At 35.5% G+C, this 14,108-nt stretch overlaps 1 protein-coding gene across 1 annotated transcript in view; it reads left to right on the top strand.

The window, feature by feature from the left end:
* TMEM108 (transmembrane protein 108) overlaps window positions 1-14,108 on the top strand; it is a 178,101-nt gene that overhangs the window by 64,952 nt on the left and 99,041 nt on the right. Inside the window, exon 3 of the mRNA XM_063304000.1 lies at window positions 8,962-9,047. Coding sequence (XP_063160070.1) covers window positions 9,008-9,047 — 40 coding nt within the window. The 5' untranslated portion in view covers window positions 8,962-9,007. The remainder of the gene's footprint in view (window positions 1-8,961; window positions 9,048-14,108) is intronic.

Genomic DNA, 14,108 nt, shown 5'->3' on the forward strand with positions numbered 1-14,108 from the left:
TGCAGTTGTTCAGGTTTAGCTGGATGTACATAAATGTTGCTGCCCTAGCCTGATAATAAAAAAATAAAAGCCACTTAACAAAAAGTAGAGTAGTGATAGAGGCCGAAAGTCTTACACTAATCAAAGTGCTAAATTTACCTTGCAGTTGTGCAATTCTTATTACTTAAAGCTTAATATGTATTTGCATAGCTGAATTGAAATAGCCCATCACCATTTTTTCCTTCCTGATTTCCTTTATCATATAGAGAAGTTTGGTACAGTATTATTCAAAGTTGCATAGAAAGTAGATATATATGAACTGAAACCAAACCATGGAGACAAGCTGCCCTGTGACATTTGCATTTCCTTGGCAATTCTCCCAACTCATCAGGAAGAATCTACCTATATTTTCAAAATGAAATACAATATTTTGAAATAAAAGATGGAAGGTAGGCTTTATGTTTATACTCTGACAATGCATCAGAGCTGTTTTTCCTTCCCATTTTTATTGGACTGTACATTCTCTTGATCTGTAAATCCAAACCATGGTCTGAAGAAATACTATTTTTATTTCTTTTCTTTTTATTTATCATCATGTACATGTTACATTAAGGAAAGTTATTTATGACCAGGCCATGAATTTATGAACCCTTGTTTCCCTTTGCTTCCTTTGACATTTCACCCTGAAGTCCCAAGCTAAGATAAATAAAGGGCATCCATCACAGGAGAATAGACCATAATACAAATGTCATATACATAGAATTACTAAATATAGTGTTCTATATTTCTAGATACGTTATTGCAACCATACAAAGTAAAAGAAGTTTTATTTCTGAGTTCAATTTTATTTCTTTCCCTCTTCTGACTATGCTGAGAGCACATTTATAGAAAAGATGTTCTCTTGGAAGTTTAACCAGTGAGACAAAGATTAACACACAGCCTGATCTGTTACCATGTAACGCTGATGAATTCACTGATGCATATGCCTTGCCTGCAATCCTTGCAGTTAGAATAGAGGGGAAAGTTGTTTGGGGAGGGGAACCCTAATGTCTTCTATTATAGTCCCTATGGAGGACTCCTCAGGCTGGGAAGGAAGGCACAATAGGGTCAGCTATCTTTAAAGTAATGCTAACCAATAGAGAAGATTTAACTGAGGAAATGGAAACAGCAAGAATATTGCTAAGAGTAATATTGTACAGTTCTTGATTTCAAGGAAAACTTAATCCCTGTAAGACAGAGTACTTGTTCATTCAAAAAGCACGTATCTCTTTAGAAGCTCTAATTTTGCCACTGTAGGATTGTATTTGTAATTTTCAAATGTAGAGTCAATTTTGACATAACTGTCATAACATATTTTCCTGCTGCTGTATGAACTGTATTGTGTTAGTATTGAACTGTTGTATAAGTAAATGGAAATTAATATTACATCATATCTCCAGGCAGGTCAATCTGTCTTTGTAAGAAGTTGCTTAGAATGGATTCCTATTTGGCAGCACCAATCCTGCCAACCAGCAGAATGAAGCAAACTTCAGTGGTGGATGAGAGAACTAAACCTACCCCCCACTATTCCAGTGTCTTTGACATAGTTGAATGGTTGAGTTCATACTTCCAGACTCATTCTGGATACAGTTACTCAAATTTAAAGGATAGATGATTGCAGCTGCCTTGCTAGATAATTATCATATCAGCATGATTATAATTGATACTCCATCCTTTTTCTGAGTATTCAAAGGAGGATACACAAGTCTCTCTCTAATCTTATCCTCACTACAAAGTTCTGTAAGGTAGGATGAGCTGAAAGTGATTCAACTCCATGGTTTGGTAGAAACTTGAGTCCCTAGTCCCAGTCCAGCACTTTAACCATCATATTACATGGGTTCTCACTGTTGCTTAGGGACTAAGCTACCCTGGTCTTTTCCCAGAAGCCAAGTACTAATAGCACCACTGTCCAGAAGATGGTTTGTCCTAATGCTAGTTGCTCTTCTGGGAAACATTTTAAATTGGGATTGTAGCTGAGAAGGAAGGTTGAAATCTTCCTTTCCTGTGAATTGCAGTGCTGGTGATTCTGTGATCAACCTCCTCTTGCCAGTGCCTTACAGTTAATTAAAAAGATAATGTGATTGGTAATGAGTTTGTGTATAATTGTCAGTCATGGGTACTTCAAGCCTTGCTCTTCTTTCACATACATACACACTCCTAGATGTCAAGATGAAAAGCCTTCATGTAGCCTTTAGTTTGTGATGTGAAGGGAATGTTTGTTATTGTTTTGCTTCAATCCATTGTTGGCATTTTTCCTTATGTAGACATAATGAACGACCCGGTATTTGGGGACCTGTCAGCTCCTTTCGACTTTTTTGTTTACCATTCATCAATATGTCTTGGTTGTCTTCTTTAATTTAGCTGGAGTACAGTGTGGGATGGAGGGTGAAAATCACTCACCCTGGAAGACAGTAACTTGGCTATGCATGGAGATTTCATGTGCTTATTCATTATTGAATACACCATTATGTATAGATGCAGAAGCTATGAATAAAAAGAGGTTTTAAGGTAATATTTTAAAAGTGTTAGGAGATTAATAGTCTATGCATGTTTTTAAGCAGATATACAGCATTAAACAAAAACATTCTCCCAAAATCTCACTAATATACCAGAACAAAGAGCAGTTCTTTGGCATACAGCTGGGCAGTGTGTAGTACTCTAGATATATTGTTGGATTGCAACTCCTGGCATCCCTCATAATTGATTTTGCTGACATTGGCTTGTAAAAATAAGAATTGGGTGACATCTGGAAGCTGCACATATGGTCAGTGGTGAGTTAGAACTCAATGAAATCTGAAGTTATGAAGTTAAGAGATAATATTTGGGACTGAAATGAGAAATGGTGTTCAAGGGGATGAATTTCTCTTGCACCTTTTTTCTACTTCAGAGCAGTGGCATAGTTTTGATTGTGAATTGTTGGGATGGAAAGCTAATTTATTTTGTAAGTGAATTTACCCTAGAAGACAGAGTGACACCAAATGCTAAAATATTTATGAATTTAAAATTATTGTAACAGGAGCTGTTTTGTTTTTATTTTGTTTTTATTTTTGCTTTGGCATAACAATCCAACTTATTAATGTTGTATTTCTGTTCCTTCTTGTCATTTCTGATTCCTCGTTTTCAGCACAACAGGACTTTGTCATGAGAAAAATGTCAGTGTGGCAAAGGCAGTAAGGAGCTTCAATAATATTTATTCGGTCAATGACCAGCAAAAAAGGCAGTAAGGAGGAGCAGGGAATTCCTAGGCTGAGGACCAGACCCAAGATCGTTAGAATTTGGATTCTCAAAGTTGTACCTCCTCATCCAACCCAGACTTCTCCTTGAGGATGCTTCTTGGCCAGCTCTTCCATGTTTCCCTGCCTGCCTGCTTAAGTTCCTTTGGGGCAGACCAAAACAAAAAACAAAAACAGAAAGACCTATGCGGGACCTAAAGAAACTCTAGTCACTCTTTTCTGTACATATGATCCTTCCTAGCTGCATCTCAGCTATCATTTTTATTCTTTTAAGACAAGAAAAGAAACAGCTGCTTACCAGGAAGCAGGCAGATATAGGGCTGTATTTCTCAGTAAGAAAATAGAAAATGGAATTTCCAGTGGTGTGTATGCCTGTATGTATTTAAAAATGTTTAAATAGCACATTAACCTAAAAAGTTCCAAGCTGTTTTTCAGTATTTAAAATACAATTCTAAAATCAAGATACCATTATCCTTCATGAAATGGAGAAGCAATACAGCATTTAAAATTATCTGAGTAAATAAGCATAATCTGACTTGCTTCTGAAGATTGTAATGCCAATTCTAATGGGAATGTTATTTAGGGAAATAGTTTAGATTTTCTGTGAGAGAGAGAGAAATAGAGAAAGAAGTATGTGTTTAGGGGTACTGCTTGCTCTCCAGCTACTACAGTTATGAGATCCCAGCCATTTTCCTCTAAAAGCGTGGAGAGTTCTAGAGGAGATTAGTTATCTTTGCTGTAGAGAATCTAGTCTACTGTTTCTGAAAGATTAATTTAATTTCCATTTTCCTTTGTAGGTTTTTGCATTTTCTTTCAGTTTTGCTTTTTTAAAAAACAAAAGTGTTGCTTTAAAAGTTGTCAACTTCTCTGTTAACGTTTTGTTCCAAACAATCTAAGTCTCCCAAGCAGAGTCCAGTGGCTTCACTTGAAATTCAGGAGCTATGAATCTAAATCAGGATTGACCCAAAGAACCTTGTAAAATGTATTATCCAGGGTGTTATATAAATTTGGTTGTTTGCTTAAAATCCACTGATTTCAGCTAATTGTCTTATGGCAGCTTAGCATAAACAGAAAACATCCATGGCAAGAAACAATAACATAACCATGGTTACAAGACTCAAATGGAGCATTAAAACATCCATGATGGGTTTAAAAATAAAATATCAAACAATAACAAAAAACCTAGTGGCCTCCATACACTAGTGAATAGCCCTATGGAAAAGCTCCATCTTTCATTATTGTCTAAATGTTACAAGGGAGCCAGTTTAGTGTAGTGGTTAAGACACCAGGCTAGAAACTGGGAGGCTATGAGCGCTAATCCTACCTTAGACACAAAGCCAGCTGGATGACTTTGGGTTGTCACTCTCTCTCAGCCTTAGGATCAAAATCACTTCCAATAATCTTGCCAAGAAAACTACAGGGACTTGTCTAAGCAGTCACCAGGAGTCAAGACTGACTTGAAGGGACTTAAAAAAATTGTTATCAGGAAGGGGGCAAGCCTGATGTCAGTGGAGAGGGTTGGTAGCTGCAACCAAAAAGCAAAATCTCATGGCAATAGCCCCCAAAGCTTTTTGGAAGTGAGGTATCACCATCAGTTTCTCTTGGCATGATCTTGATGCCAAGCCATGAAAAGCATTGTAAGTTAAAACCAGCACTTTAAATTGTAATAATTAATTGCCATTAAGGTTAAGTTAAATTACAGTTAAATGACCATTGTTTACGTTCCTAATTCATCAGCAAATGAAAGATAAACAGGAATAAATGTCATATTTTTGTTGTTGCACTCAAGCCTAATCTGGCTTCACATCAGATCAATGAACTATCCAAATCCATTTTAGTACAGTCAAAATCAGCACAGTGGTATTACCAGTTGTAATTTCCATCATGGTGCAATGTCTGGTAGAACCTTCCATTCAAGAGTTAGGCATGCACTGAAAGATAAATGAATACAAATAAATGGCATCAGATTATTCAATATAGATATTATACTTTTGGTTATTCTAGAATTGTATCTGGTTATTGGCATGTGTTAATTATTTTGTTATTTGGATGCAAAAACCCAGTAACAAAGTAGATCGGTAATCTGCTGTTATGATGGTCTTTCACGTCTGTGGCAGGAATAAACTTCACCAGTAAGCTTTATTACCAGTCTTCCAGAAGCCTGTTGGTTGTCAAGCATCTCATGTCTAAAGCTTTAGTATATTAGTTAACCAGTTTGTATAAATTAGTTTAACACATCTCTTTAATATTTCCACAGAGTGGGCTTATTTTGCACTCAGACTGACTGTATCAACAAATACATTTGGCACAATGCTGAAACATGTACTAATCATTAAAAAAAAAATCATATACACAGGAGAAGAATCTTAGCTGTCCCTCTCCCTCCACATATAGAGAGTAATTTTTGTTCATGAGATTTATGTCACCACAACATATAGTGATACAGAAACATCTGCCTCTATTCAGAATTGATGAACACTGCATAGAAGGAGGGGTAGAATCAGATTACACAGTTTCTCTCTCTATTCAAAGAAAAGCACAAATTACGTACAATTTATAGGCAAAATAATGCTAATTTGCTTAAAAGAAAAACCAGCAAAACACATATAAATTGTAAAAACAGTTGCTGGCTTCTCCAGTCTGTTTTTTAGCTGTGTTGAGGCTACCCTTCCTGGTATGCTTGCTTGAATAGTTGCAAGGCTTCTATTGTACAAGAAGTTCAAAGTAAAAACGTGTAAGATTCCTGTCTTTATGTAAAAGCAGCTCTTTCTCATATTGGTCTTCAGGTGATTTTGATAATCACCCACAAAATCAGTGATAAAAACTAAATATTATTTCACTGAAGTGAAATGATATTTTACCTCTAAGAAATTTTACCTCAGCTTTTTTTGCAGTTACAATGTATTTTAAAATGAAATTCGGAGCTGGGACGGAGAGAGGAGTATCCAAGCAGGAGTTTTCTTTATAACTATGTGTATAAATAGCTGTAAAGTGGTAACAGAAGGGAATGTCTCGCATCTTCTGCTGGCAAATGGAGCTAATAAAAGTGGCAGTCCTCAGAGGCTTTTCTCTACAAATCAAATACAGTCCTTTTAGTTTCATAAATTCCTTGGCATTTAATCAGGGGGAGAGTTTTGTTTATTGGATTAGCCTGTTTCACAGATGTCTTCTTACTCATTTCTTAAACACGTTCAGAAGAAGTGATAGTTGGAGGTATTAAAATAGCTAGCAGATACCTTTACCGTTGGAAGGCGGCAGGAGGACGTTCCTCTAGGATCTCTGACATACCAAGTGCTTAAAGATTGTTAACAGTTTTTAAGGGTTGGCTTTTCAGTCTGAATCAGGAGGCTGAACTGTGTAGCTCTGTGGTTGTTATGGTTTGATTTGGTGCTGTACACAGTATTTGATCACAAAACCAAATGAAAGAGCATGGCCAGGATCCAAAGGATTGTTCAAACACTCACAAGGGGCTTTCACCAGCAGCAATCTTTGGCCCTATTTTTTTTACTTTTACTTTCTTTATTTAGTTACCCTCTCTACAAAATTTGTTTTTCAAATTTCCTTTGTTTTAAAAAAACAGTAGTTTTTAAAGGAAAAAAAACCCTAATATTCCCCAAGTTCTTTATTACAGTTATTATTTAATGGTTCTTAGCTGGATTTATATCCCACCTTTCTTCCATAAGCTCATAATAGCCTACACAGCACCCTCACCTTTGGACCAGTCCAAAATTGTCCACTGGGCTTCTGTGAATGAGGATGAGCTTGGGGCTCCTCAGTCCAATCAAACACACTCATCATAATATCATATTGGCTGTAATGGATCTTTGGAAACTGAGCTATGTGTTTGGGGAAAATCTAAACAATTACCTGCAAACTTCTAAATATATCTTGTGCCAGTCAAACAACTGAATTGGGTGCATTATAATTACCAAAACTGAAATAAATGGGAGAAAAGAGTAGGAAGATTCTGTATAAGAGATCTCATATGCATTGTTAAAAAAAAATTCCTGCTATATATTGCAATCTTTTTCAAATTGTGGATCTAGATCCCTGTAGAACAGGAGCATCTGCAGCAAGCCTATATGTCATCAAAATGATTTATTTATTTATTATTCCAATTTCTATCACTGCCCATCTCCCCCTAAAATGATGAACCTTGCATTATGACATCATGATGTAAGCTATACCACTTACATACGAGTGTGATGTTGCATCACATGTAGAAGAGGGGCAGGATTTATGTTACAAAATTACAACAGACATTTTGTCATCTGCCCCCTTTGCTCCCTCATGGATGCCCATACACCAGAGTTGCAACACTGCTGTAGTTGTAGCTCAGGGACTACTTCTCCTTACCTTGCCTTTAGTCAAATGATGAGTTAGAGGCAAATGTCCTGAAGGTGTGTTGAAAAAATTAAAAAGAGATGAAAAATATATAGTTCAATAATAATACTGAATTTATTAAAATAAATGCTTCCCTCATAAAATCAGATTCTGTTTCAGTAATAATTGTTTTGTTCTGTCACTCTTCCTGCACCAGCTGCCATTTTGTGAATTGTCTAGTATCACTGATTTGTAGTCCCAAGGTAAAAAGTTTGAGAACCCCTGATGTTATGCTTAGAAATTAAGCAATTTTTAAATGAAATACTAGTACAAGGGGCCCCTATTATTTGTGGCAGGTTTCTTTCCAGCCAAACCATTGTGGTTAATAAGAAACCATATATAAGAGACCATGAAAAAAAGATTTATGCATGCACAAAAGCCACCTACCATTTTGCACATGAATGAAATACACAAAAGTGCACCCCAATCTGCAGATACTGAGCTCTGGTGCTATGGGAGGACAACCTTGTTAGTCTCAGTTAGCCAAAAATCAGAAAGAATCTGGTAGCATCCTTTCAGACTAACACATTTTATTGTAAGGCATGTGCTTTTGTGATCTGCAGCTCAAGGAAGCTTATGCATTAAAATAAAATGTGTTAAACTTAAAAGTGCCTTCAGACTCTTTCTGAGGTCTGATATGCATCTTGTAACCATGAATATGCAAACCGCAGTATTTTACTATATTTCCAGTTATACTGCATTGCTATGGATGAAATAGATAGGACTAATATTGGCTGTATTCATATAGAATGATAATCTGTGTTTCATTTAAACATTGTTAACTGAAATAGCCACTTTTTCTGGGTTTGTACAACTCACTAAATGAACTATCCACAATGATTTGGCTTACAAGGTAGGTTAGGATAAAATATGAATAGCTAAATTACAGTTCGTTGTGTTATGATAACTAAGCAATTATAACATCATCTTCCTCCCCCTCCCCCTTTCCTTCTCCTTCTCCTCCCTGCTTTATTACTACATAAACTACTTTAGTAGTATGCAAACTAAACATTTATTTTTCTTAACTCAGATGAATTGCTAATGAACTGTAGAATACAGCAATCCAGGAGGAGAATCATTCTGTTGTCTGCTCTATCCCTTGCTTTGGGATTCACTAATCAATTTGTATATTCTGTCTTTCTTAGAACTTACTGTTGGCATCCTGGCCACCAGTGTGCAAGATCTTGCAGTTCCATTTTTGGCAGTCTCTGTCCCTAGTTATATTTCTTTGCAGCTGCTTTGAATCATAGGGTTGGAGAAGGCAATAAACTGGCTTTTTTTTTGAAGTTAATCTTACATATCTTTCTCTGTCCCTTCATCTCTTAAGACAGAAACATGAAAAAACTGCAAGACACCCAGGAGCAGATGATACCATGAAGAGAAGTTTACAGGCCCTTTATTGCCAAGTGCTTAGTAAGTAATCAGTTATAAAGATTTGATCTTCATACTCCACTTACCTGAAGGGAAAAAAAACGCACAGAGAGGTGTGTGTGTGTGTGTATGTGAATATATATGAATATGTATATATCTGTTGGGTTTATTTCTGTGATATCCATAAGAAAATATACAGCCATAATGAACTGGCTAAAATTCAGGATGTATGTAGTTTGGCAGCAGAGCAGAAAATTGGAAATTGCCACTCACCCAAATATGTTGATTTTTACTTTATATTCTGAGTGTCCTTATCTCAGTTATGAAAGATAATGTTCTGATCTCAATGTCTTTAAGCTTTTTTCTTTTAATTATGTTCAAAATTTTAATTTAATTTGGTTTTTATTTGTTATTTATCTCAAGTAGCCCACTTTATCTCCCCGCTCTCCCACCTTCTCTGCTTTCCTGAATTAAAGCAGTTAATTGTTTTAGTTAAAAAGTAGATTTGGATTATTGCCAGTTTATTTTAGACCAGTTATTTGGATCTGCTAGTAAGGGACAAACTACTTGCCACACTGCTAATATATGGTTTCCTCTGAATCTATCCTTATCATTGAAAAATGTAGCCATAGATTTAATTCCCAACAGTTCTTTCTTTGCCTTCTAAATACCAGTAATCTAACCTGCAGATGAGTTAGAATTATAACTCCAGAATTCCGTGTCTCCACATCTTTAAGGCACTAATTTTGGGAAAGGTAGCCTAAAGGAATCTGCTCCTTGATGTTCTGCCTTTCTTCATATATAAACCAAAGGCAGCTGGTAGTGTACAGAGAGATACTGGAATGCAGGTTTATGTAATGTAAGGGGTGTGTGTGTGTCCTGTTAGGTACCATAGAGGAAGTGGAAGGAGATGTGCTGCATGTTACAGTGATTGCCTAAAATTGGCAGCATGTTTATTTGACTGCATACTTTATTGGCAGCCATAAAGTAACTCTTTCTGTTCATGAATTTGAGTTCTGAATTTTCTGAAAGAATCAGTAGGACGCCATTATGGTCATAATAGCAACATTTGTGGTTCTAACATTCTCTCTCTTGTCATTTCACAAAGAATTGGTTTTATTATAAAACACATAAAGTAAAATTAAAGAGAATGTAGATGTAGTCACAATTATTTTTAACTCACATAAATATTTGTTCATAAGTTTGTTATATCCAAATATTGAGTAATGTCAATGTATTTCAACCAATTACATTTTGTAAATTACATGCCTTCTCTAGTTTCATTAATGTTGTTTGGCATTTGGATGGCTATAGTTACAAGAAATTCTTTTATGTTCATTTTTTACAATGTGGTGTTCATGTTTCTAGTAGAAGCACTCCATTGCGTAAATCATATATTTATGGCGTTACAGTCTACATTAGTTAAAAATTATTTTTAGAGGTTTTATTCTTGCTGCCTGAAGAAAATTTGACATCTCTTTGCAAAAGACGTTTACAGCCCAACTCTGTATCTATTTTCTCAGATGTAAACCCACAGAGTTCATTAAGGCTTGTAAATAAATGGGTGTAAGCTTACCAGCCTAGAGGTCATAACAAAAGGGGATTTTAAACTATGTGCTCATTTCCAACTAGTAAAATGCTTTTTAAGGCCATAGAAAGACCATCCATCCATCCATCCATTGCACTCACTGTTAAAATTTAATTAATTTGAGCTGATGGAAATATTCAGCTATCATAAACCTTGGAATCAGCATTGGAACTGATACCCTTCAGCTGAAAGTTAAGTCCAGCATATGGAAGGCTGTTTGTATATGCCTAATATTCACTCTGTTGACAGGACATTGCATCATTAGCTTGGTAAAGTACAGTGAACAATGCAAATAAACACTATTGGATCTTAACCTTATATTAATAAAGCAAAATTATTTGAATTATTGCGTTAATTATTTTGGCAAAGCAAGCTTCTGTCTTTGAACTTTTATGTTACTATACAATGTTTTTCATTTTTTTTCCTAATTAGTTCCTTATTTTTGCTGTAATAAATAAAAAGCTACTGTTCTTTTCTCAGAGGTAAACTTGATCATTAAGGAGAGAGAGAAGTGCAGCCAGTTATGGATTGCACAGTGGCTTCTCATTTCTTGCAGTCTTTCTCAGCTTTTTCTGTTCATTGTTAAAGTAGCCTGCAAAATTCTCAACAGGCAGAGCCAGTTTACTCTTACAATGTAGGTAGCCCAGTATTGAGCTGCTATATACATTATCAGCCTTCTCATATACTCCAGATATATTGGGTTGCAACCTCAAATGTGATGACTTTGCTAGCTGGGGATTATAGGAACTGAATTCCACCACTGCTGGAAGATTTCAAGTTGAAGAGGGCAGCGTTTTACAGTCTGGGTAGATAAACTGAAGCAGTCAGATCTTGTGGTGGTGTTGTTGTTATATGACAGGAATGAGACAAGTATGTTGAGCTTCCTCCTGTGCCTAGAATGAAAAAATAATTGTAGCCTGAGAATTGTACCCTTTACTAAAATATTGATTCTAAAAATACTATTTTCAGCACAAACTGAATGAATAGGTTTGTTGCTTTGTTTGATCTGTACAATGAAGTAGATTTACTGTATTCCATCCTATATTTTTGTATACAATTTTTAATTATAAGATTAGTATTGGGGGGACAGGGAATGTATGGTATATGTTTGTTTGAAGGTATTGTAAAATATACCGTATTATGTCTTACAAATAGTCCTATTTGTATTGTCTATAGATGTGTTTAATTTTGTCCCATCCCAACTAGTTAATTTGTGCCTACCAGGGGTATTTTCAAATTGCTTTTCTCATACTCTTGTTACCATTCCTACTGAATAATTTCATTTTAGTTATTACTAGGGTTTGAAAGTTTCTAGAGGAATTTTTAATGTTCTTCTTTAATAATGTTATTCTGAGTCACACAGAAAAGTCACATACTCATCTGGGGAAAAAAAACAGATACAGCCTGAAGTAGTTAAAAATGTTTATTAGATTTTCTAATAGTGTTAGTTTTTCTTACCATTTACAGCAGTAAATAAGTTTTCTTAATCCTTAATCCTGCATTAATGTACAGTATGTGGAAATAAATTCCACTGAAATCAGAATGTAAGATTGATTTTGCCATCAAAATGGTTGAAAATGTGGATGTGTAATGTGATTTGGTCTTTACCTATTCAGATTCACTCTAAAATGAAAGCAGTTTTCTTGTATTAAAGTATGTCCATAGTTATGCTCTCTTGTCTTCTTTAAAGTTGCTGGAGAAAATATTGGTCCATGTTCTAAGCTAAATAGATCTAATGCATTTTTCTTGGGCTAATATGTGGATCAGAGTGCAGTTTGAATGCACTCATTCATTCAACATGTTAGGTCAAAATGTTAGGTTAATACATACAAAACTGTGGATGTGGGTGTATGAAAGAAACTAGGAAATCTGAATTTCATGGAAAGCTACTCATAGTACAAATCTAATTTCAGTTATTCTTATTTCCAAGTAAGTGTGCAAAGAAAAACTTCTGTGTACTTTAACATCAAAATATCTCCAGTATAAACTTGAAGGACCAATCTCCTTTACCTGGCATATGCCAGTGTATTGGGAGAGCAACCCTAGAATTCTAACCTAGCATGGGTTATGTCCATTCTGGTTTGGAATTCTGGGTGTTGTAATCATGACAAAGTCGAAGAGCAAAGGACATGAGATCCATATACACATAACAAATGCAATTGACTGCTTAACAGTTATCAAGCCAAGTTCAAGTTTTACCATTTGGACAAGAGGAGCTGCCAGGGTGATTTCTAACATCATCAGAGAAGTTCCTGTTGCTTGCACAACAACCTGCAGATTGCTATCTGGTAATTTGAAATGAAACGTAGCAACCACTTTTTGGAATGCTCTCTACCTGCAATTCAGAAGGCAGGCTGGCTTGTCTGTCTGTCTGTCTGTCCATCTCACAATAGTGACCTGGGTGACTAACATAGAATAAAAATTCAAAATTCAAAATATTTTGACAGAAAAAGCTTGCTTCTTGGGTCCTGCCAGATGATATTGTTTAATAGATGTGAGATATCTGTTTCTGATGGCTATTAAAGACCTGTCTCTTCCCCCAAGTTTCCCCTGTTTAAGTGTTTAATTGAATATCTTAATTATTATGCTTTGTGTTTTAATGAATTATTTAATCAAGTACAATATACGGTATATTTGCAGTATTTTGAACATAAGTAACAATATACTAATGGAATAAATTATAAATATAAATAAATTCTGGAGAATGCCAGGTTGGGAAGGCTGTTTTAGAATTGGTTTTAGGGATTTAAACAGCCTTATTAAAAATAAATTAAAATGGATTTCTTAATTAATACCTTGAAGCCACTTGAGGACTTTTCTTGGTAAGCTCCAATTAAGGAAAATGTGTATCCACAGTGGGCTTCCATTTGCTAACAGGCATATATTATGGATAATGTTTGCTACCTTGTGTTCTCATAAATATGCAGTTGGCATTACAAGGGAAGCTTTAAAAAGGAAACCTAATGTGGTGATATATGCCTTGCAGCATGAACCAGCAGACTCAGTATAGATGTGTTTTCTCTGTGGGTGGCTGGAAAGGAAAAATGAAGAAAATCCGCTGATTTTAATGTAACTTAATTTTAATTTTTATGTTTTATATTTTAATGTTAAGTTTGTACAAATTCAGGACTGCAACTAAAGTTAGTGAAACCTGTACTCATTGAAATCAGTGAGACAAGTTCATTGTGAATTTAGATCCATTGATTTCATTAGAAGCAAAGTTCAAGTAACTATGGGATAGGGAACTTACTACCCTCCACATGTTGTTGGTTTCCAGTTCACTTCATCTGTGACTTAGTTTTAGGCATACCAGTTGGAGATGTTATCAGTCGAATCCTATATTACGGGAGGGGCACAGTTTCTCTTTCCCAGAAGTAACACATTCCATTATTTATTTAACCGAAGAAAACCTGTTTTCTTGTTTTAAGCTTCTTCATCAGAACATATAAGCATTTGGAGATTGGGCCAGACAGAGTACCCTATACCTTGGGGTAGAATTAAGAGCATGTAGGAAT

The sequence above is a fragment of the Candoia aspera genome, chromosome 4 (assembly GCF_035149785.1).
Source record: "Candoia aspera isolate rCanAsp1 chromosome 4, rCanAsp1.hap2, whole genome shotgun sequence".
In the NCBI taxonomy this organism is placed as follows: domain Eukaryota; kingdom Metazoa; phylum Chordata; class Lepidosauria; order Squamata; family Boidae; genus Candoia; species Candoia aspera.